The 24946-nt window shown below is 39.8% G+C and overlaps 1 protein-coding gene across 1 annotated transcript in view; it reads left to right on the top strand.

The window, feature by feature from the left end:
• The window catches only part of LOC136885671 (dynein intermediate chain 2, ciliary), a 126252-nt gene that overhangs the window by 60846 nt on the left and 40460 nt on the right, over positions 1-24946 (top strand). Inside the window, exons 6-9 of the mRNA XM_068230301.1 lie at positions 2581-2860; positions 6467-6628; positions 16580-16830; positions 23951-24128. Coding sequence (XP_068086402.1) covers positions 2581-2860; positions 6467-6628; positions 16580-16830; positions 23951-24128 — 871 coding nt within the window. The remainder of the gene's footprint in view (positions 1-2580; positions 2861-6466; positions 6629-16579; positions 16831-23950; positions 24129-24946) is intronic.

Here is a 24946-nt window from a genome sequence, read left to right as displayed (position 1 = left end):
CAAAACTGAGACTAGATTTAATATTAAGAAAAAAACGTTCTTATTTAATAAGTAGCAACAAAGTAGGAGTTTCTTCACATTACAACCAAATAACAGGGCCATTGAAACAGAAAATTACCACTGTGGGTGGGGGACGCAGATGAAGAAAACACCCACGGTATCCCCTGCCTGCCGTAAGAGGCGACTAAAAGGGGCCCCAGGGACTCTCAACTTGGGAGCGTGGGTTGGCGGCCACAGGGCACTTAGCTGAGTCATGGCATTGCTTCCACTTACTCTTGCCAGGCTCCTCACTTTCATCTATCTTGTCCGACCTCCCTTGGTCAACACTTGTTCTTTTCAAACCCCGACGGTATTAGAGCATTCGAGGCCTAGGGAATCTTTCATTTTCACGCCCTTCGTGGCCCTTGCCTTTCTTCGTCCGTTACTTCATTTTTCGAAGTGACGGATCCCTACATTTTTCTTCTTTTTTCTCTTTGTCTACCTCCTGTGGGTGGGGGGACGTAGACGAATACACCCACGGTATCCCCTGCCTGCTGTAAGAGGAGACTAAAAGGGGCAACCAAGGGATGATTGCATCAGAACCATGAAACTACTTGTGATTGATACCATCATGCGGAGAACACCATGGGTCCCCTTTACTTGCGAGTAGTACCACTCTGTTAGGTAATCAATAGTTTTGTGATTCATAGCAGTAGAGCGGGGTTCACTGTGTGTTTCCAGTACCTGTGATTAGTACCACTAAATGCGAAACACCATGATCTTATGTTGTCCGTGATTAGTACCATTAAGTGCAAAACACCAAGGGTCTGGGCGTTGCCTGTGGTTAGTAACACACTATGAGCGACACCGTGGGTCTTCATTGCCTATGATTTATGCCCACTACATGTGGAACACAACGGGAATAACGGCACCCGTGATTAGTACACCTAGGTGAGAAACACCAGCGGTCTGCGTTACCTGTACGATGTACAATACTTGTGAGTAGTACCATAATGTTTGGAACACCGTGAGTTTATGCTACCTTTGATCAGTACCGCAACCTGAGAAATACCATGGTTCTCCTTTACTAGCGATAAGTGCCATTATGAGGGACCGTTGACATGGATATTGAACTCCTTTAGACAACAAGCACCATCGATTCAGGATTGTGCTTTGGAAATGGTCCCTTGGTCCGTAATATCATTTCTGGTCAGGTGAGGCATTGCGGGTCAGATCCACTGATTGTTTTAAATTCATATTCATTCCTTAATTCTTCATCATCACGTTTTGAATTCTAATCAGTGGATGAATTTTGAACTTTTAAATTGTCATTGCATTTCGTCTCATTTTGTACCATTAGGGGCTGATGACCTAGATGTTAGGCCCCTCTAAACAACAATCATCATCATCATCATCAAAACAGAAAATTGAGGAGAATGATTTGATTTTGACTAAAGTGGACAAGGGGAATGCTATGGTCATTATGAGTAAAGAATCATACATACAGAAAACCAAAGCCTTTTATAAATATCAACAATTTTATAAATTTCTTCTCTTTTTCAGTAAATTAATTTGGGCCCTTTTCATTTATATAATGATTTTTTAATGTACAATTGATTTCTACTGAAGATGTTTCAAAATTTTGAAACATATATGGAAGTAAATTTTAAGTGTAGAATACTTGATGTATTGAACAGGAGGATAACTTAGGTAATAAACTGTCACATGAGCAAACTCAGCTGTCAATAAGGAAAACATGAGATTCATATCTTGTGCCTAAGTTGTCGTTGGTTATACCTGATTTTATTGTGTTTTGATGTTTGTTTTTACTTATTCTAAATTTAGTTATTTTCCATGTTTCAAACACTTTCCTTTAATTCATATTTTAATCTTGGATATTTAATAATTTTCCACCTTTTAATTTCAATGTTGATTTTAAATTTAGTGCGAGAGGTTACAATCACAATCTCGCTTTTTTAAATCACATGATGTAATTGGCTCCACTATTCAAAGTGGATGTTAAAAATGGAGTTTCTCCAAGCTGTTTTTCATCTTAATTTTTCTTTGTTTTTCAAATAGTAAATTTGATTTTGTTAAATGTTTCTTTTCATCATGTGAGTTCGTTTAGTTTTAGTAAATGTGTCATTGTTCGTTTTTAAATGTATGTGTTAGTAACCCATAAGTGGCTACAAAAAGGTTTCTGTATGATAATAATTAATGGCGTGTGGCCTCCAGAGAGGCCTGGTGCAGGTCTTTTAATTTGACTCCCGTAGGCGACCTGCACATCGTGATGAGGATGAAGTGATGATGAAGATGGCACATACACATACTGCCAGGGGAATTAACCAATTATGATTAAAATTCCCGACCTTGCCGGGAATCGAACCTGGGACCCCTGTGACCAAAAGCCAGCACGCTAACCATTTAGCCACGGAGTCGGACTTCTGTACGATATAACAATATTAAGGAAGAAATTGTATATTAAGTTGTGTTTAGAGACCTGATTGTGTAAGTGTCTTGTTAACTCATTAATTTAATCTCACACAGTCTTCTCTCACTGATATGAGCAAGCATGTCTAATATTCGCTCATAATATTTCAGAATGCTGAGACGCAAACACCGCCCTTTTCAAGATCGACACTGAGCGAGCAGGTCTTTCAGTTCACCATACATGATGCTTACGAGAAAGATGTTGCAGAAAAGACACTGGCCAAGGAGAAGGAGAAAGAAAAAGAAAAAAAGGGAGCTATAATTATCGCACCCAAGAAGGAGGACAAGAGAGATAGAGGTATTGCTACAGCGGCAGGCCATCGGCTTCTGACAGCTGCCAAGATCCTTGAGAGGATGGTCAACCTTAATACTTATGATGACGTTGCTAAAGGTAAGATATTTCCACATCTGTTAGCCTGCCTGACAGCCACGATAGTCTCTAGGGCCTGATACCATGGTTAGCCGATTAGAGTTCCGTTGGTCTCCATCAGAATGTTGGCTCATGTTTGAAATTGAACCAGGCTTTTGGCACACAATCTAGTGAAAGAGATTATATACCACCATGGTTTAGACCATACTTGACGCCCTAATGATCATGGCCATGGGCAGTCTATTATAATGATGAATGCAGGAGATTATGAACTAAGGACAAACAGCTGGAGGAACAAACAATTGACAAAATAAAGTCATACAAAAGAACTTTAATAGGGACACATAATACAATAAATGGAAGCTGCAGAGCAGAAATGAGCTTGTGTAACTTTAAGTGTGCTTTCACACGGTCCACTGCCTTCCACACTATTCTACACCACTTCACCACAGGTGTAGAAAGGGGCCCGAAGCATTCAGAATAAACATCTTGCGTGGCGCCACCTCCCTCCACTCTTGTCAACAGCAGGCTGCTGTGAACCGGCCTGATGTCCCTTCCACTCTTGGCCATAGGTAGCTGACTCAGTCAGATTAACTCATTCTGACGGTTGTCATCATATGCAGCACAAGTTCAAAGTTTTTGTTTCAAAATATCAGTTTCATTCACAAATGCTGAAAAATTAATACTAAATAGTCCTTGGCTGTGGGATTCACGAACGACAGACTATACAAATAAAACAAAAAAATAATTTCAAATGTGGACTGAAGTTTCCCAAGAAGTTATTCCCAATTTTGCCGAACTGGAAGATTTCAAAAAAAGATAAACCTAGTACTCGTCTTTCTCCTCAATCTTCTTTTTATTAGGATATGAATCTCAAGGGTAACGTTCACGTCCCATGTTCCAAAGTCAAACCGAGACATAAAAGATGTGGTGGGGAGAAGAAATTGTCAGCAAGTTGGTGGCAGTGGACAGTAAGGAAAAACAGTGTGTCTGAAAAGTGGAGTGGCGTGGAGGGTGGTGAACCATGTGAAAGCACCCTAAAGCTTTTCAGCCTGTCAAAAATACTGATTATATAACACTTTAACATACCTGTAAAAAATACACATTATTTAACAAAGAATGACATGTTTCGCTCTCCAAGAACATCCTCAGGCTCTATCAAATCACCCCAAATCATGCACACGTATGCACAATTTAGTTTACACTGTGCAAGCCTGTCAGTGACTGACTTGTTATGAACAAGTAAGAACAAATGATACTTGTAGTAGTCCTCTACTGTCACTTCAGTAACTTCTAGACAGTCCGGCCACATGGTGTAGAGGGCAACACATCCGCCTGTCACCCGCCGGCCCCGGGTTCGATTCCCGGCCCGGTCAAGGGTTTTTAATTGTAAATGATTAATATCCCTGGCCTGGGGACTGGGTGTTTGTGTCATCCTTAATGTTCAACACTTTGCACTTGCGCCATTTCCAAATACACACAGGTTCACAACATATGTTGCAAAGTAGGGCCAAAAGATCTTCTTAGGTTGACGCCCCAAATAAGTAGCATTTTTTTTTTAAACTTCTAGACTTTTTTTCTACTAACCCATCACCCTCAGCAATTGCATTTGGACTGAAGCCAGTCTCCCTGTTCTGCTCCTGGCAGCTAAGAGCAGGAGGTGAGGGAAATTTCTCCAGGTAACAACTCTTTTTTTGGAGGGGAAGGGGAAGCAGGATGGGGAGGTTGAAGGGCAAGGGAAATATCCATTTCAACCAGCCAGACAAGTCGGCAATAGCTCTATCAATGGGTCATGATGTTGTGTTCCAAGATGTTTGAAGCTCTTACTCGCACTGAATACTGCAGGTCTAGGAATAAATGGGAAGTTGGTTGTCAGTTAAGGAATGCATGGTGCTAGCCATTAAGGATATACATAGGTAGTTCTCTTCCCTGTCCTTTCACTATTGTTATTTTGTTTCGATGTTTTCAAAATTCATACTCTCCTCATCACAAGATGGTTTACTTCAGGATATTATGTCATTCTTTTGTAACCTGTACATGCCTGTTATAGTATTATTCTTACTTCTTTTCACTCCCATATCTTCAATCTTGTTGGAGTACCGGTATGTCCTTCTTTCTGTACTCCCTCCCCCACCATGCTCACTCATTTTTCTCGTTTTTTTATGCTACACACTTCTCTTTCCATCTTCAGATCTATTCTATTATTCTACCCTGTCAGTGTTTTGTTGCATTTTATTTTATTTTTATATATTTCTTCTACCACATTCATCTCTGTTTCATCTGATGACGTTGCTGTTTACTTCACACTCACACACACATATGATGGAACAAGAAACAAGAAGGGCTGTCAGTGGGAAGATCATGTGGAATGACATTAGCAGACGAATAAGTTTGAGTGGTGTCTTTAAGAGTAGGAAAGATCACAATATGAAGATCAAGTTGGAATTCAAGAGGACAAATTTGGGCAAATATTTGTTTATAGGAAGGGAGTTAGTGATTGGACCAAGTTACCAAAGGAGATGTTCAATAAATTTCCAATTTCTTTGCAATCATTTAAGAGAAGGCTAGGAAAACAACAGACAGGGAATCTGTCACCTGGGAAACTGCCCTAAATGCAAATCAGTAGTGATTGAAAAATGAAATTGAATCTTAATTGGAGCTAAGATGGGGTCATCCTCTCCCACTCAGAAGACTAGCACACAGTGAGCCATCTGGGGCCTATTCCACAAAAGTATGGTCTTGTACATTACAAGTAAATTCTCTTGTAACTAGTACAAATACCAGAGTTTCTGTTCCACAAAAGAATTTTCTACAGTTGTACTTTACTACTCCATACTTACAAATTACCAGTGAATTTTTATGGGTATGTTCCACAAAAGTACTAGTACTTGTAATTTACTAGTGAATTGGGAACTATTCCCTACCAGTGAAAGGACAATAATATATAAATGTACTAGTGCTATTTAAATATACTTATTTCAGATACATTTTGATAAATATGTGGTCTAGCAGAAGTGATAGTGATGGAAATGAAAATGAAAACTACCGTCTGTATAGGGAAAGAATAAACTTCCAGTTTAACACTATATGAATACAACGAGATTTTTAGGTTAAGCACAATACAAGTGGAAAAACTTTTGATGGATATTTATCATAGGTTGAAACATCCTACGAACAGAAATAAATCTCTCTCTGCTAAACAACGGTTAGGCCTACTAACAACACTGCTTTGGCTATGAAATTGTGGTCAGTACCATGGTATTGCACATATGCATGGGATGGCAAAATCTTCGGTCTGTAGGTCAATACATTCTGTGGTAGCTGCAATAAATGATATACAATTTCCTCAAATTGTTCCTTGACCTGAAAATACTGAACAAACATGTTCCAAGAAGGACATTCCTGGAATCATTAATTCCAAGTAATTCCAATCATTAATCCAACTTTTCCCCTCAACAGCTCCATGAGCTTTTCCAAATCAAATATTTCCATCCAACCCTTTATTTTGTCTTGTTTTTTCAGACTCTCCCTGAATGCACCGAAATGAATATCTTTCCTTCTTTCTATTTCCTTCAAAATGAATAACTTCCTTTCCTTGACACTATTTTAACAGTAATGTTTTTCTAGATTACAGGTTCTGGGAAGATGAAGCTGACAACTATGTTGAAGTTGAAGGCACTCTCTTACCATTGTGGAAGTTCTCATATGAGAAAACAAAGAAGAAGAATGTCACTGACATTTGCTGGAATCCTGGCTACTATGATCTGTTTGCAGTGTCATTTGGCAGCTGTAAGTTCCACTTCAGTCTACCAGGATAATGACATGCATAATCACTTAAAAACAGGGAGCACATCTAATATTTTATCAGACTTAATTTTAATTATGATATTATTAAAATACAATTCATCACCTATGTAGATACAAACCCTATTGATACGAACAACAAACATTATATCTATAGGGAGTACATTTTTTCTTCTGGGAGAAAAGGTGCTGGTACACACAGTGTAGGTACTATTACAGCAACTTCGACGCTTCAGACATAAATTCCGATAAAGCATCGTCACCATCATCCACTCCTTTCTCTCACAGAAGTTTTTTTCCCCTTTATTTTTAAATTTCTTTTACAACGATATGAAGTAGATGACATTATCTACTTCTTCAGTGTTCCCTATTGTACTCATACACAGCAAGGCTTCGCGGTTTGGGTCGCATAGCTGTTAGCTTGCATTCAGGGAGATAGTGGGCTCGAATCCTACTGTCGGCAGCCGTGAAGATGGTTTTCAGTGGTTTCCCATATTCACACCAGGCAAATGCTGGGGCTGTACCTTTAAATAAAGCCACGGGCACTTTCGTACCGTTCCTAGCTTTTGCCTATCCCATCGTCGCTCACTGACATAAAGTAACTACCGTATGATATAAACTTCACCATGATCCGTATCAACACACATTCATGTTAATAAGGAATTACAATGAAGGTCAACCTACAGTATTCAATACCATTTAATATGATGTTAAAAGGGACCAGTTTCGACCCCATTATAGGTCATCTTCATCGATGGACTAAAATTGATGATATATAGTGCAAATACAATCAAATTAACACTTATGTACATATTACAAATTATTTTGCAAATTTTCTATCAAATAATTCAGTTGTACCATCTCAAGTCTACTCGTTGCGTGTATATTTGTTTAAATACAGCTGTGTTGCATTTGAAACAACTCTCGCCGATACATGTTACTCAGCAAGACAGACTTTTATCAACTAAGTACACAAGATGGTTATTTTAATTTTTAACACCAGTGTAACAGCTCAGCTCCAATTTTAATATTTTAATTGTACATGTGTTGAGGTTACTTATTAGGACTGTTCATTTCAGATTAATACCAATAGCAATGTCACGCATGAATTTAGATTGAGAGATTTTTGCCTCTTCTGCAAAATAATTTGTACTATGTACATAATATTTTTAAAGTGTTCATTTGATCGTATTGCACTGTAGATTGTCACCTCTTTTGTTTATTATGGTCATGGTTGAAATTGTAAAGGAAACAAAGGAAGCCTATGGAGATGAAGATACTGCTATTTGCAGATGATATTGTGATCTGGGAAAAGAACAGCAAACAATTGCAACAACAACTAGATGTACTGAACAAAAAACTTGAGAAGTATGGCATGAAAATCAGTACAGAGAAAAGCTAGACTATGGTGTTGGCAAGAGGGGAAAGGCAAGGAAAGGGCACGGTGAAAATTGGAAGTCAAGAGTCTGGAAATTGTGGACAGCTTTAAATACCTAGGAAGTGAACTAATGCAAAATGCTAGGGTGAACATGGAGATTAGCAGGAGGGTACAGCAGAGTAATGCATTCTACCAAAGTGTAAGAAAACATGTTTGGAGCAAAGAAGTACCAAGGAAAAGTAAAGAGATAATGTACAAAATGTACCCACACTGACTTACGCAGCTGAGACTTGGATTCCACTAGCAGGCAAGAGAGTAGAATTCAAGCCAGTGAGATGAAATTCCTGTATGATAGGAAAGACAAGGAAAGACAGAGTGAGAAATGAAGATGTTAGGAAGGAAGTTGGGATAGGAAAGTTAAATGAGAGAGTTGAAAAGAATAAACTAAGGTCGTTTTGACACGTAAAGAGGATGGAGGAGAATAGAATTCCAAGACAGATATTGGAGGCAAAGTGTGAGAGCAAGAGAGCAAGGGGAAGACAAGGTAGATTGAATCAGTGAAGAGCGGCATTAAGAAGACGAAATTTAGACTAATGCTGGGGCTGTACCTTAATTAAGGCCACGGCCGCTTCCTTCCAACTCCTAGGCCTTTCCTATCCCATCGTCGCCATAAGACCTATCTGTGTCGGCGCGACGTAAAGCCCCTAGCAAAAAAAAAATTTAGACTGGGACAAGATCATGGAATTACACCTGGGCGACTGGAGTGGGACATTGATGATGATGACAAGATCGTGGAAGAGGAATAGTGGAAGGAAAGGGGAAGACGAAAAAGTGCCATAAATACCCCGACCCAACAGGAGCTGGATAAGGGGAAATGATAATGATGTTGATGATTGTCAGTTGTAGTCCATGGCTGAAGATGACCCAAAATGAGTCGAAACCAGTCCCGTTGGATAAGTGATTTGACATCGTATTAAATATAGATGTTGATTTCCATAGAGAACCTGTTGAGCCCACCTTAGCACACAGGGGCAAAACGCTGGCAACCAGGAATGAGTTAGCTGGAAAATTTATAATGTCCAATAACGGACCATTTATATTGGTATCATATTAAATGGTATTGAATAGGTTGACCTTTATTTTAATTTCTTATTGACATAAAGTAACAACTCATTTTGAACAATGATTGGACCAATTTAACTTACAGTAGATTTATTCAAAATTCATGTAACACCTGAATATTGCAGAGCAAATATAGAACTGATAGTCTGACTTTGGAAACAATTGGGAAGTGATCAATTTCATTTTTCCAGCTGCATTACCAACCTATGAAGCCTATGAATCATGTAAGAATGGTAGCAACTTGGGAGAATTAAAACTGAAAAACTAAAAAATCAATTTGTGAACACAATACCATCTGCTGGAAAATTTATAATACATTTCTTTGTCAATAAAATCGCAGTTCTTTTTTTTTTAATTTGGGGGTGGGGGGAGGTGCCCGTACTGGGAATTGTTGCATACTGGCAAGAAAAGCACTGCCTATGGGTATAATTTTGTGAGAAAAGTGTACCTGAGAAGAACTTATACCATACCATGCGCTCATTCCTTTTTTGAGTGACTGTACATTCTCTCTGTGTCTTAGCTTCTACTACACCATCATCTGTGGATCCTTCCGCATCCAACAGGAGAAAAAAAGAAAAGATGGAAATTCTATTATTTTGAAATTTTCCCTTACTATTGATACATACTAAATAAGAGTTGCCACACAGGTTATTTTCTAACTAAATCTGTGGAAAAGTAAAAAATCAAGTTAGATTAGAGATATTACAGATTTTGGCAGGAATTATTTGAGCTGGGGTGGGGGTGGGGGGGTGGATTAGTGATCTATCTTTGTAAACTTCTTCTCTCCGTATATTTTCCTTTTTTTTTGTTTGTTTGTTTGTTTGTTTGTTTGTTTGTTTGTTTGTTTGTTTGTTTGTTGCATCGTCTTTAATTTGGTCCAACCACCTTCTTCTAGGATGTACGACTCGTCTTTTTCCAGTCTCCATCCCAGTATTTGCTTTACATAGCACCTTAGTGTCTCCAAAAACCGTCAAAGTAATTGGTGAGACTTCAAACCGGCAACATTATAATTACTATAAAGTTCTTTTCCCAGGTTGAACAGTGTTGTGGTTTTGCATACTTTATGTACAGGTTGCTGACGTTCTGAAAATGTTGGATTATTCTTTATCAAGGTGAGTGATTCAAGGTAATCAGTCTCCCCAGGCAGCTGATATCAATTATGGAGGTGGTCACTGTACCTCGCCTTGCATAGTCTCTCCTCCCGGCTACTGCAAGCCGGGGCGACAGACTTCGAAACATCTGGAGCGTACCTCTCGCTCGATTGTCACCCGGGAGTTTCCTGTGCTTTTATCTAACTCAAGGGTTCATCTTGTATTTTCGTTACCTGACCTGGTAATTGTGTACTCTAGGCATCCAAGAATTGCTGATTTTGTAACCTTCCTCTAAACTCACATTGTGTGGGTGTTTCTTAATTTCTATAGCCTCTCGGATTTTTATTTCAAGATTCTGGGGCACAGCTCTAAAATAGTTCTTTTTCTTTTTTTCTTAATCTGTTTACCTTCCAGAGTTGGTTTTTCTTTCAGACTCAGCGAGGGATCCCACCTCTACCACCTCATTTGCAGTGTCTTAGAGCGCGAGACTCTGGGTCGCGGTGATACAACTGAAGAGAAGGACCTCGCCCAGGCGGCCGCATCTGCTATGCTGAACAAAGCCTTGAGAGGGGATAGGAAGATCGGAAGGGATATACAAAGAAGAGGGAAGGTAGCGGCTGTGGCCTTAAGTTAGGCACCATCCCGGCATTTGCCAGAGGGGAAGTGGGGAAACCAGGGGAAACCAATTCGAGAATGGCTGAGGTGGGAATCGAACCCCCTCTACTCAGCTGACCTCCCGAGGCTGAGTGGACCCTGTTCCAGCCCTCATACCACTTTTCAAATTTCGCTGCAGAACTGGGAATTGAACCCGGGCCTCCGGGGGTTGAAGCGAATCACACTAACCACTACACAACAGAGGCAGACAAAGTTTTGGTTCTGTGAAGTGAAATTTAATTGGATGGTACGTTTTGAAGGGATAGTTATGTACAGATGAAATTTCTGTGTCTTGGTTCTTGTTTTGATGGATATGATTTTAAACTGAGTAGTAGTAATAGTCCGGTCTAGGAAGCCAAGAATAACGGCCGAGAGGATTCGTGGTGCTGACCACACGACACCTCGTAATCTGCAGGCCTTCGGGCTGAGCAGCGGTCGCTTGGTAGGCCAAGGCCCTTCAAGGGCTGTAGTGCCATGGGGTTTGGTTTTTTAGTAGTAATAGTAGTATCGGTGCAGCCAGCTATGGGCTATGGCTACACAAACCTCCTGCCATTTTTCTTTTGAAGGTTTACACCTTTTTTCTTGACATTGTAGTCAAAGGTTGCTCAATCTCAGGCTTCTGTTGTTCTTCCACCGAGATGTTGCACAGTTAGGATGTCTCTCTGGATTCTTCCTCAAATCTGCAACTTTCTTTCTGAAGAGGATTCCATCTTTAATTTCTTTGGGATTTATGCCTCCTTCCTTTACTTTTTGTGCACTTCGTTAAGCCAACGGGGATGAGTTACCATTTTTCCTGAAGAGGTGCTCTGCTAGACACCCATTTGATTGTGGTGGTAATCTTTTCTACAGTTTACTATTGAATTTTATATATGGAATGTAAAACCTTCCAACCCTTTCTTGGGTCTTAGAATTTTTCTGAGAAACTTGCTTTCCTTTTTCTTAATTGTGGGATCGTTTATTTTGGCTAGTGCCTCTATAGTGTAGAGGCATTATGGTCTGTCTACTGTGTAGGAGTGCCTCAGTTTTGCCTGGGAGGTGATTGATCTGGACCTTTACTGTCGCCCTAAGCCTAAAGGCTGTATCTCAGTGTATTTCAATTTTCCGTTTCTTTTCACTGTAGTAATCTTTCCTCAGCAAAGTAGCCATATCTTATTTAGAAAGTGATGAAAACTACTAATAAATTATGCCATGTCTCAAACGTTTATTGTAATCTTGTGCAAAATAACAGTGTCATCTTTTCCTTAACATTGTAGTCTTTAACTCTCAGTTATTGCTAAGGAAGTGCTATTAGTTTCAATACATGAAGAGTAAGTATTTATTTAAAAGGAGATGCTATTTGTAATTTACAAAATTGGTCATTTGCCAAACATTTGAAGATCTTGAGATACGCCCTTTGGCTTAAGGATGGCAGTGTAGGTATCATCGCACATTTTCCCTCTTCCTTGCTCTTTCTCCTAGCGATTCTGTCTCATTACCAGTCGGAGTAAGGATCCCGCACCGGTACTTAAATTTCTCAGTCCTCTGGATACTTTTATACACCTTTTCAATTTTGTGGATAGGGTCTGTTTTAGTAATGTATATACACTGTCTTTTCAAATGAGATCCTCAGACCAGTCTTAACAGCTATGCATTGAAGCACTTCTATTTCTTTCATTGCTGTTTGGACGTCTGCAAGGGTCACTACATCATCAGCAAAGGCCAGGCAATCAAATTTCATACTTTTTGCAGCCTACACTTACTCCACTTTGGATATCATTTGTTGCCAACTCCCATCTCTGATGACTTTCTCTAGAACACAATGGGACAGAAGTGGGGAAAGGTCATCGCCATGTCTTAGTCCTGTTTTAATTTTGAATGTTCGTGACAGCTCGCCAAGAACTTAACTTGTGAATACGTGCCTGTGAGGGTCTGTTGGATCAAAGGGATTTATCATTGATTCCGACCTCCCTAAGAATGTTTATCACAATCCACTGCATCATAAGTCTTCTTGAAATCTATAAAGGTCATAATCATCCTTCTCTCTATCATTGTCCTAATATTGAAAAATGATTTGAGGATAAAAATTTGTTCTGGACATGAACATCCCTTTCGAAACCCTGCCTAGTATTGCCATTTAATGCTCTGTCCAGCCTTCTCCTTCTATCCACGTTCATAATCAATCTTTTTTTTTTTTTTGCTATTGGCTTCACGTCGCACCGACACAGATAGGTCTTACGGCGATGATGGGACAGGAAAGGGCTAGGACTGGGAAGGAAGCAGCAGTGGCCTTAATTAAGGTACAGCCCCAGCATTTGCCTGGTGTGAAAATGGAAACCATGGAAAACCATCTTCAGGGCTGCTGACAGTGGGGTTCGAACCCACTATCTCCCGAATACTGGATACTGGCCGCACTTAAGCGACTGCAGCTGTCGAGGTCGGTCATCAATCTTGTTATTGTAGTTTGTGTTACATAAGGATACTCATGCTGGACAAAGCATTAAATGATAATTAGTCTCATATCACTTACTTTGCTTCCCCGTGGCTTGCACACATAGATTATCACCTTATTATTTTATTTACAGATACTTTTCTTTGCTTTATTGTGGTTCGTATGGAAAATAAACTTGGATTCGACTCATGTACTTCGATGTGTTGTAGCAAGATGTTCGTTCCCCAGCTGACCATTAAGTATTTGACACCTTCAAGAACGTGAATAGCTTCACATTATATGACAAGGTATCATGTAGTGCATCTCTGGACGATTTTTCTTTCATATGACAGACTACATGTTATGTCCTCAATTTTAATATAGTATTTTTGATGACATTTTTAATAGAGTTTCTTAATCTTAACATAAACTGTAAACCAGGAATATGTATTTTCATCTAATTTTAAAATATCACCAGATTTTATAGTTCTTCATTGTATATCATGGCATCAATGTCTTGTCGATTTTTAAGATTTAATAATAATATTGTTACTGTTTTTACGTCCCACTAACTACTTTTGGTGGTTTTTGGAGACACTGAAGTGCTGGAATTTTGTTCCCAGGAGTTCTTTTATGTGCCAGTAAATCTGCTGACATGGGGCTGACATATTTGAGCACTTTCAAATACCACCAGACTGAGCCAGGATTGAACTTGCCAAGTTGGAGTCAGAAGGCCAGTGCCTCAACCGTCTGAGCCACTCAGCCCAGCAAATTTTAAGATTTATGGCTGAAGATGACTTCTAAGAAAAGTCTCAACTAGTATCATGGTTTTTTAACCTATAGTTAACTATAATAAATGTGTATTGAATAGGTGGAAATCTTTTCAATTGAATTGTAAATTCTTCTTGCACCGTCCGCTAGCATTTTTATCACTCCGTATTTTTGTCGCGGGTGGTGAATGGATATCTTCCGCAGATAGTGGTCTGTTTGGGTCAGCTTGCGGTACGCTGTGTGTCCCAAGGTTAAATTGGCCATCTTTATTACCAGACCATTGAGAAAAGAGAGTTTTTCTTCTCTTTCTGTCTATCGTATGACACACTACGTATAATACTATTGAATAACACAACTAGAATCTATGTACAGTTTCCCCTGTCTTTGTTTTAACGTTATGATATTCAGAGTTGATTGATCTGTTTGTCACAGAGTCCTTCAGAAAAGGACCTTTTGGCTGGTGGGATTCTGAATTAACAATTTTTATTTTCAGACCTTTGTCTAACCCACCACTGTACCAACCATGATCAGTGCCAATTATATTTTTCGCACTATCAGTTTCAAAATCACTCTGTGCTGAAATGTCACAAACACGGACATTGCATTCCTCTCACTTTTGTGCTGCATTCTCACTTAAATTTTCAACTGACACGCTGGTCAATGATTTTTTTGCAATATTCTAACATATTCTTTAATTCACATTCTCTGTTGTATTTTTGGAAACCAGTTAAATATTTAATTTACTATTACTTGAACTCATAAATTTACGCACATCTCCAAGTTGCCAACTGAACTGAACACAACTAACCCTGAATTAATGTCCTGATCTGCTTCTAATGCTAATTGGAGATTTCGCTTTGAATGACGCAATGCAATCGAGAGTGAGTTTTGAGTTCAACAGGAGGGAGTAGGTGGCATAATTTGACTTTATAACATACAGTGAATGCAGGAACTACCTTGGAAGACCAGGCAACACTCACTGACAATCAGGTTCACTGTGTGGCTATTTTTGTCCTTGTGCGGGTATGTCCCAGGCCAGCCCAGCTGCCAGATTCTTTCATTCACGTTTTCTCTTGCATTTTTGGAAACCGGTTAAGTACTTAGATTCCATGAACCTACTACGCTGGCGTAGCTGGGGGAGAGGTGATAATCCCACATGATGTGTGGGAGTTCTAACCGGCTTGCCAGTGGACTTGAGCAAAATAAAACAGCTCTCGTGGACCAAACACACAACCCCACGTGGGTGGGGGACACAGACGAAGGATACACCCACGGTATCCCTTGCCTGTCATACGAGGCAACTAACAGGGGCGACCAAGGCATGATCAAATTAGAACCATGAGACTACTTGTAATTAGTACCACCATGTGGGGAACACATGGGTCGCTTTAACTTGTGCATAGTACCACTGTGTTAGGTACACAATGGTTTGTGATTAGTAGCAACAGTGTGTGAATCAGGGTGAGTTTTACAGTACCTGTGATTAGTACCACTATATGAGTGACACCATGGGTCTGCTTTGCCTATGATTAGTACCCACTCTGTGAGAACACCATGGGATAGTTCGAGTCCCTGTGATTAGTACACCTATGTGAGGAACACCATAGGTTTGTGTTGCCTGTAAATGGTGCCACAATGTGAGAAACACCATAGATCTGTGTTATATGTGTGCATTACTGTGAGTAGTGCAATAATCTGTGGAATACCACGAGTCTACGCTGCTTTTGATTAGTACCGCAACATGACAAATACCGTTGTTCTACTTTCTTAGTGATAAGTACCAGTATGAGGGGCCTGTGGCTTGGATTTTGGACCCCTTTAGTCTACAAGCATCATCGATTCAGTATTGCGCTTTAGAAGCAGTCCCATGGTCAGTAATACTATTGTTTAAAGCTAGTTTCTGGGAATGTGAGGCATTGCAGGTCGGATCCATTGATTGTTTTAAATTCGTCTCCATCCATTCATTCTTCTTTATCACGTTTTGAATTTTGGTCAGTGGATGATTTTGGACTTTGAATTTGTCATTACATTTCATCTCATTTCGTACCATTAGAGGCCAATGAACTATGTGTTAGGCCCCTTTAAACAACAAGTATCATCATCATCATCATCATCATCATCATCATTAAATACTTAGATTTACCAATACTTGAACATAGCTTGGTGATTCACCAAATCGCTTCAACCCTGCCTCGCATCAGTATAAGCAATGTTCTAATGAAGAGTTGAATCATCATGTGCATTGTTAAGCACAACAGTAAGAAGGTGTTGTCTAGATGTTACATCAAAACAGGAAACAAGAACATTATTTTCACATAGCATAATTTAATTTGGCATAGAATATGCTTGCTGATTAAATTTAAAATATAAACAAAATTACGTATTCTGGTGTACTGTACTATAGAGTACTTTTGTAGGCTCTCTTAGCCTCTGAGTCCCCCGCACGGCAGACCTTGCGGGCCCATTACCTATGCCCCTGTTGCAGAGACTGACTGGTTTTCCTTTCATTTCAGTCGAGTTCATGAATCCAGAAGGCGATGGAGGATTCTGTTTCTTCACACTGAAGAATCCGTCCTTTCCTGAATTCATCTATATGACAGAGTCTGGGGTGATGACCCTTGACATCCATCCCATATCCACGTATCTGGTCTGTGTCGGCTTTTACGACGGGAATGTTGCTGTCTATAACCTTATGCAGGAAACTAAGGAGCCACAGTACAAGTGTAACTCGGTGACGCAGAAACATGGAGGTGTTGCTTGGCAGGTCAGTTGACTGCAGATAATGCACTGTACCTTGTTTCCACACTGTTTGTAGCTGTTGTGGTGGATCAGTATTAAGGTACGTTTTCCTAGAAGCGTCTTCAGCAATAATCACTCTGCGATAGTCACTTAGTGATCATCGTAGATGACTCCTCTTCTGAGTTTGTATGTTATCATTTTCCTGCACACGATAATCATTGAGCATCTATAGACACCTGCTGAGGAACAGTCATAATCTCAGTCACTAACGTTTCTTTGTATTCAGCATGTTCTCCCTTTGCCAGTTGCAGAGTGCAAGCAGCGGGTTCGATTCCCGGCAGGGTCGGGAATTGTAACCGTAATTGGTTAATTCCCCTGACACGGGGACTGGGTGTATGTGTCGTCTTCATCATTTCATCCTCATCACGACACGCAGGTCGCGTACGGGAGTCAAACCAAAAAACCTGCACCAGGCCACTCCAGAGGCTACATGCCATCATTATTATTATTATTATTATTATTATTATTATTATTATTTTTTTTTTTTTTTTTATAATTTTTTTTTTTTTCAAGCTCATCATAAAATTCACTAAACCACTGATTGTGTAAAAGAATTATCTACTGATAAACTGCGGGAAGAAGCACACAGGAAAAAACCTCAACATCTTGTGCCAACGATGATCACTGAGCAGCTATCGCTGGAGTTGCTTCTACGAAAATGTACCTTTAGTGTCTCAAGTTGGTAGGATCGATCTTGGCTGAGGTAATAGATTTTTGAAAGATGGCCAAAAATGTTGGCACTTCATGTTGTTCTTGTTGGTACGCTGGAAATCTTTGGTTCCTCACTCTGTGTCACTGGACAAAATGATGTAAACTCAGCCACAGGTACAGTCTGATTTCGTTGCTAGATGCAGCAAACTCTCTCTTATCCAGGTTAATGTACAGATAACCAAAAAACAAGGGTAATCCAAAAGGCACACATTCTTACTGGAAACTGTAAATTTACTGTATATACAAAATATGTTATGTATCATATTTGGGAGCCCAGACTTACCAGAAACTGACAACTTATTTACAAAATTACATTTAAAAACACACTGTATTTCATATGACTTTCTTTCTGTTCACTTTCAGGAAAAACATCATCCCAGTTTTTTCTGTTTCGCTTTTACATTCACAACAAGAAATGTGATACAGGTTAACACTCATTGTCAATTATTCCTTTTAGAGGCTATTAGTGAGATCTGTCTGGAGGAGCTAGAAAAGTTTTCTTTTTTACAACTTGCTTTACTTCACACCGACACAGATAGGTCTTATGGCAACGATGGGATAGGAAAGGCTTAGGAATGGGAAGGAAGTGATCATGGCTTTAATTAAGGTACAACCCCAGCCTGGTGTGAAAATGGGAAACCATGGAAAATCATCTTCAGGGCTGTGGACAGTGGGACTCGAACCCACTATCTGCCGGATGCAAGCTGACAGTTGCGCACCCCTAACCGCACGGCCAACTCGTCCGGTGGCTAGAAGAGTACGATTGACAATGCATTCCTCCTAGCAATGTTTGAGAGTATGCTTTCACATCATAACAACAAAGAGTAAGAATTCTGAAGGGAATGTCCAAGAAGAAAACTTGAATCTTTTTCTTTATTTTTAGTTTTAGAGGTGTTTGAAAATACCTACATTTAGCTCCTAGGGAAATGGTTTGGCAAAGATACAGACAAGAAATTGGCCGCGGACAAGTTACGAGGTTAGAGTCAAAGTATCCACTTCAAGATAAAATGAGAAACAACAGAAAATATTTCAAGGACGACTGATGGTGGGAATGGTGTCCACAATAGTGCATTCTCAACTATAACATTTATTCTGATTATAACAGAATATAGTACTTCACTTAGCCCGCCTGGTGGCCATGATCGTTAAGGTGTTGAAGTCTAAACATTCTGACACTGCGGTTGGCCGGCAGGGCAGGAGAGGTAGTGGTATACAATTTCTAATCGCTAGATTGTGTGCCAAAAGCCTGGATTAAATTCCAAACCTCTCCGCAGTGCTCATATCGAGTGAGGGCATATGATGCTGTTGATGGTGATACGTCCGTCGGATGGAGACGTTAAGCCTTGAGCAGACCCCTTGATGCTATTTGACAGGAGCAGGCTATGTCGCGGCACCAGGTTTCACCCTCTACCTTCCTGCTATCGTATTGATATCACGTCATTCATTTCATCTCGTTAACTCCTCAGCTCATACCCGACCCCTTGTTAAATAACTTTCTTTGCAGGTATATTGTAGTATAATATATTTTATATTTAATCTGTGTGTCCAACAGCCTGAAGAGCTTTTAACCCATTGAGTCCTGCTTATTTGTTGGATTGAAACTGCATTGGTACTGGGATTATTTTGAAGGAAATATAGTGACGCTTCACATGATAAGAAATTTATTTACAAGAGCATTAAAGATTTAAATATACTTGAAAAAAATAAATGGCATTCTAGCCAAGAAATGCAGAACAAGGAATACATTAAATCCATTTTATTTTATTAGCATCACAGGTCCATGCTCACTCCGCCCGCTGAGCTGTGACCTGGTCATCTCCTCCCACTTCCTCTTTGATTTCCACATCTATTTGTTCATCAGGACTACTACTACTACTACTACTACTACTACTGCTGCTGCTGCTGCTGCTGCTGCTGCTGCTGCTGCTGCTGCTGCTGCTGCTGCTGCTGCTGCTGAAAAATCATTACTTTCTAAAAGAAGTTATATATCGGTAACTTTCAGTCATTTACTGGCAGCCATCTTGTTTACAAGCGAATCGCTAAGTCTAGAGATAGCCCACTTCAAACTAATATTACCAAGCACACTATCAATATATATTAGCATAAAGCATGTAACATTGGGGAGGAAGAGTCCCTACACAAATCTCAAATGCGACTAGTCTGCAATCTCTTGAGGGAAAGTTGAATTACATAGTAAAGCGAGACAATGGAACAGTTCCATGGCTCAATGAGTTAAGTTACATTTACAGGAAAATGACCACTTATTTACAAAATTACATTTAAAAACACACTGTATTCTGCATGACTTTCTTTCAGTTCACTTTCGGGAAATAATCGTCCACATTTTTTCTGCTTCACTTTTACATTTACAACAAGAAATGTGATACATGTCAATACTCAAATTATTCCTTTTAGAGGCTATTGTTGAGATCTGTCTGCAGCGGCTAGAAAAGTACGATCGACAATGCATTCCTCCTGGCGATGTTTAAGAGTATGCTTTCACATCATATCAACACAGAGCAAGAATTCTGAAGAAAACTTGAATATTTTTCTTTTCAGTTTCAGGGGTGTTTGAAAGTACCGTACCTACATTTAGCTCCTAGGGAAATGGTTTGTCAAAGATATAGGCAGGAAGTAGGCCGCGGCCATGTTACGAGGTTAGAGTAAAAGCATTCACCTGAAGATAAAATGGGAAACAATGAAAAGTATTTCCAGGGATGACGGACAGTGGGAGTGGTGTCCACAGCATTTTCCAGTGGTAGAACATGTGTCATATTCACAATAGTAAATTCTAAACTGAAACATTTGATCTAATTATAACAGAATACAGTACTTCACTTCAGTTTTTATTTTTTTTAAATCACCGAACTATCTAGAGATAATCCGCACCCAGATAATCATGAGTTTGCTGTATCAGCACAATGTTGAAAGTAGTTGGCCACATTTCACAGTAACTCTGGCCGTCATCATCACCTCCACACTCTTTACAAGATGCTTGTAATTGCTGGTCTTCAGGTGAGTCTGGCATTATTTCCAGTAGCTTGTGTCCTGTTCAGTCAGTTATTATTTTGATCAATAAAAATACATTATTTTTGTTATTCAAAGTCAGTACAGAACCGTGTAGCTCCATGGCTAAATGGTTAGCGTGCTGGCCTTTGGTCACAGGGGTCCCGGGTTTGATTCCCGGCAGGGTCGAGAATTTTAACCATAATTGGTTAATTTCGCCGACACGGGGGCTGGATGTATGTGTCGTCTTCATCGTCATTTCTTCCTCATCACGGCGTGCAGGTCGCCTACGGGTGTCAAATCAAAAGACCTGCATCTGGCGAGCTGAACTTGTCCTCGGACACTCTCGGCACTAAAAGCCATACGCCGTTTCATTTTTTTTTCAATACAGAACCAACATTATGTTTATTAATTGTAGATTTTAAAAATAATAAAAACTGAAGTGAATCAACAACAGTTTGCAGCCTTCTCTTGTTGATTCTGGAACAAAGTTTTCATTGCCAAGTTGTCATTCCCTCCATGGGATCTAAAAGGCTGCCCCTAACCATGGGTGCATACTCTACCTACTGGGTTTCAGAGGCATCACCCTCCCAAGATATTGGCACTCTCAGGGTGTCGGTTTACTTCCCACCACCAAACAATCAGTGTTGAGTCACCGGCTGTATCTTCTACTGTATTACCATAGCAAGGTGCATGCCTAGTGGCAGTGATCATTTAGGTGGTGGTGGTGTTTATTGTTTTAAGAGGAAGTACAACTAGGCAACTATCCTCTGTATAACACTAATCAGAGGGAAAAAATGGAAGGGGTCCAACACTTCAAAAAATGAAGGTATTGGCCAAAGAAAGACAAGGACCACGAAGGGCAGGAAAATGAGACTCCCTAGGCTTCGAGTGCTCTAATACCTTTCAAAGAACAAGAGTTGATCAAGGAAGGTCGGATAGGGTAGATGAAAGTGAGGAGCCTGGCACAAGTAAGTGGAAGAAACGCCAGGACTCAGCTGAGGGCCTCATCATCGCCAACCCACGCGCTCAAGTTGAAAGCCTTGGGGCCCCTTTTAGTCACCTCTTATGACAGGCAGAGTATACCGCTGGTGTTATTCTACTGCCCCCATCCACAGGGGTAAGCTCACTAACAAGCTTCATCTCAGTTCATATCCTAACATCAAGTCTTTATGGTTTGACACCATGGTTAGCCAGTTTGAGTCCTGTTGGTCGAAAAACATTTTCACCATCAGAATATTCGCCAGCAGGGTAGGAGAGGTGGTGATGGATAATTATTATAATCACTAGATTGCATGCCAAAAGCCTGGATTTAATTCCAAAATTCTCTGCGAGGTATATGACGCTGTTGATGTCAATTCGTCCATCAGATTGGGATTTGGTGTTATTCGACAGGAGTAGGCTAGGTGCCTACACCGTGTTTCACCCTCTCCATATCCCATCATTATCATCATCTTACACTCATATGTACTGATGGGCATCAGGCAGAAAGACCCGCACCAGGTCACTAAGAGCCCTATGCTAAATAAATGAAAATAGCAAGGTCCACCCGCGAGACATCAATTTATTATTAGTTTTGTAAGTATTTAATTTTTTGCCTCTAGTCTATTTGCTGTGTGGGTGAATCAACATCTTAACACACTGCTGATGGGCTGTGAGAGTTCTCGTAGTCTCTCAGCTGAGAGTAATTGATGGAATCACTGTTTATTTACTACTTGTTTAAACAAAAAACAGCGGAAAATCATCCTTAGGACTGCCGACAGTGCACTTTATACTTTTCTGACTTTCGTTGCTATCTGTTGGCTAGGTTGTGTATTTCTATTGGTTAAGTCATGGAATATAACAGTTAAGCCATACTTGGAGTAACCGGAACATGAAGAGCAGAATTCTTGAATAAAAGTTATTGGATTACAATTTATAAATTTCATTTTGGGGTTCCGTAATGGCATTGAACTCAACTTTGGTTTTAAGAGATGATTTCCATCTTCCAGTACTTTTTAATGGCTAATCTATTATTACATGAACTTAGCTTATCGTCTAATTAGTACATGTTTCATCCCAATTTGTGGGACAACTTGAGGTAAAAAGCATGCAATACAAAAATTGACTGAGACAATAAAACATTGGGTAATTTAAAATTGATCAAAATACGTTCAACACTAGTAAAATTTTTGGTGATACTTCAGAAAGTATGGTAACATTCCAATCTATGAAGAATAACGTGCACTAATGAAACATTTTGTTGAATGTTGTCTTCTTTTCTTCCTCTTCTAAGACCAATTTGTTATTGTCATTAATACTGCATTGTAATTGGATTGATATTTATGGTTATGTAAAGTTAATGCTGTTTACTAAAGTTCTTGAGCCTCTGTGGCTTAGACGGCAGCGCGTCGGCCTCTCACCGCTGAATACCGTGGTTCAAATCCCGGTCACTCCATGTGAGATTTGTGCTGGACAAAGTGGAGGCGGGACAGGTTTTTCTCTGGGTACTCCAGTTTTCCCTGTCATCTTTCATTCCAGCAATACTCTGCATTATCATTTCATAGTATTTATCACTCATTAATAAATCACCTTGGGAGTGGCAACCCCATTGTAATAACAGCCTATATATTTTTCATTCATTACATCCCTGACCCGGTCAAAGACTGGAAAACAGGTTGTAGGTTTTCATTACTAAAGTTCTTATGAATTTTAGTTTCTCTTTGGACAGGGGGAAAATTCCTTTAAACTGTAGTTGAAGTTTGGTTGTAACGTAGTGTTATCCTTCAATAATAAAGTGTACTTAGGAGTTTCCCCGCTGGTCCCATTGGGCTTGCTTTGTGTGTGCCTGTCTGTTTATTCAATTTTAAATTACCCAATGTTTTATTGTCTGTGTCAGCTTTTGTATTGCACACTTTTTAGCAGAAGCTATCCTGCAAATTGGGACAAAACATGTACTAATTAGATGTTAAGCTAAGTCCAAAATAGACGATAACCTAAGTTAATGTAATCATAGATCAGCTATTAGAAAGTATTGGAAGATGGTAATCATCTCTTAAAACCAAAATTGAGTAATTGGATTACTCGTAATGATTACATTCGTCGTAATTGGGCTAACACAACAACAGGGTTTGTGGGAAGAGCCGACCACTCCAAACTTTAACAATTGAAAACGGCTCATAAAATCAATCAGGGCCAAAACCGTTTCAATTTCTGAGAAGCACACCTCCAGCCTCCTCAGTTTCCTCGTTAGCCATGAAATAAATCCTATAATTAGTTCCTTGTCATGTTCTTAGCTCTCTAGCCTCAGCAAGGTCTGACTCTCCACTTGTGATCCCCTAAGCTGGCTAACAACTTCAGTGTTACTCAACATTTATTATTCTGTGAAGGTAAAATGGGGTCCGGACACTCCTGAAGAGGAAATGAACTTCTTTTCCGTGGGCTCTGATGGCTACGTCTTCAGCTGGGTTCTGCTGAGAAAGGACCTGTCCCGAGTCATCATCATCTCTCTCCTGTTGGACATGGATCCAATGACAGGGCCAGATGGAGTCATAATTCCATTTCAAGGTATTAATAACGGATTAATTTTGCTGTGGTTATGCTTTTGTATCGTGATGTCACCACACTCTTCATCGTCATCATCATCCTAGTTTCCCCTTATCCAGTTCCTGCTGGGTTGGGGCATTTATGGCACTTCTCCACTTTCCTCTTTCCTTCTACCATTCCTCTTCCATCACTTTGTCCCAGTCCACGTTTCTTCTTCTTGCACTCCTCTTGGTGTTTACCCGAGAAAATTCTTAAGAGAGTTTTGATTTACTTGGTTTGCCATCTAATAGGTCTAGAGTGAAACAAAACGTTGAAATAGATGAACAGCCAGCCAGATGACGTCAAATTGAAATGTTTGCACATGGTGGCTGAGGCCATACGATTATTATTACCATCATCTGTTTTGGTATTCTTTCCTCCTCCATCCTCTCTACATGTGCAGACCATATTAGTTTACTCCTATCAATTCTCTCATTTAGGTTTTCCATTCTGACTTTCTTTCTCACATCTTTGTTTCTCAAGCTGTCCTTCCTTGTCTCTCCTATCATACTTCTTAGGTATTTCATTTCGCTGCCTTGAATTCTACTCACCTTCCTACTTGTCACTCTCCAGGTCTCAGCCACATAAGTCAGTATGGGTATATGATACATTTTGTAAGTATCTCTTTACACTTCCTTGGTAGTTTCTTATTTCAGGCAAGGTTTCTTTCACTCTGGTAGATTGCATTGCCCTGTTGCACCCTCTTACTAATCTCTATGTCCAGCCTTTCACTCCCTAAGTATTTGAAACTGTCAACAATGTCAAGGCTTTGACCATCAATTTTCACAATTCCTTTCCCT

This window comes from Anabrus simplex, chromosome 14, assembly GCF_040414725.1.
Source record: "Anabrus simplex isolate iqAnaSimp1 chromosome 14, ASM4041472v1, whole genome shotgun sequence".
Classification (NCBI taxonomy): Eukaryota; Metazoa; Arthropoda; class Insecta; order Orthoptera; family Tettigoniidae; genus Anabrus; species Anabrus simplex.
Note: the sequence above shows the minus strand (reverse complement) of the source record. Positions and strands in the feature narration are given on the sequence as shown.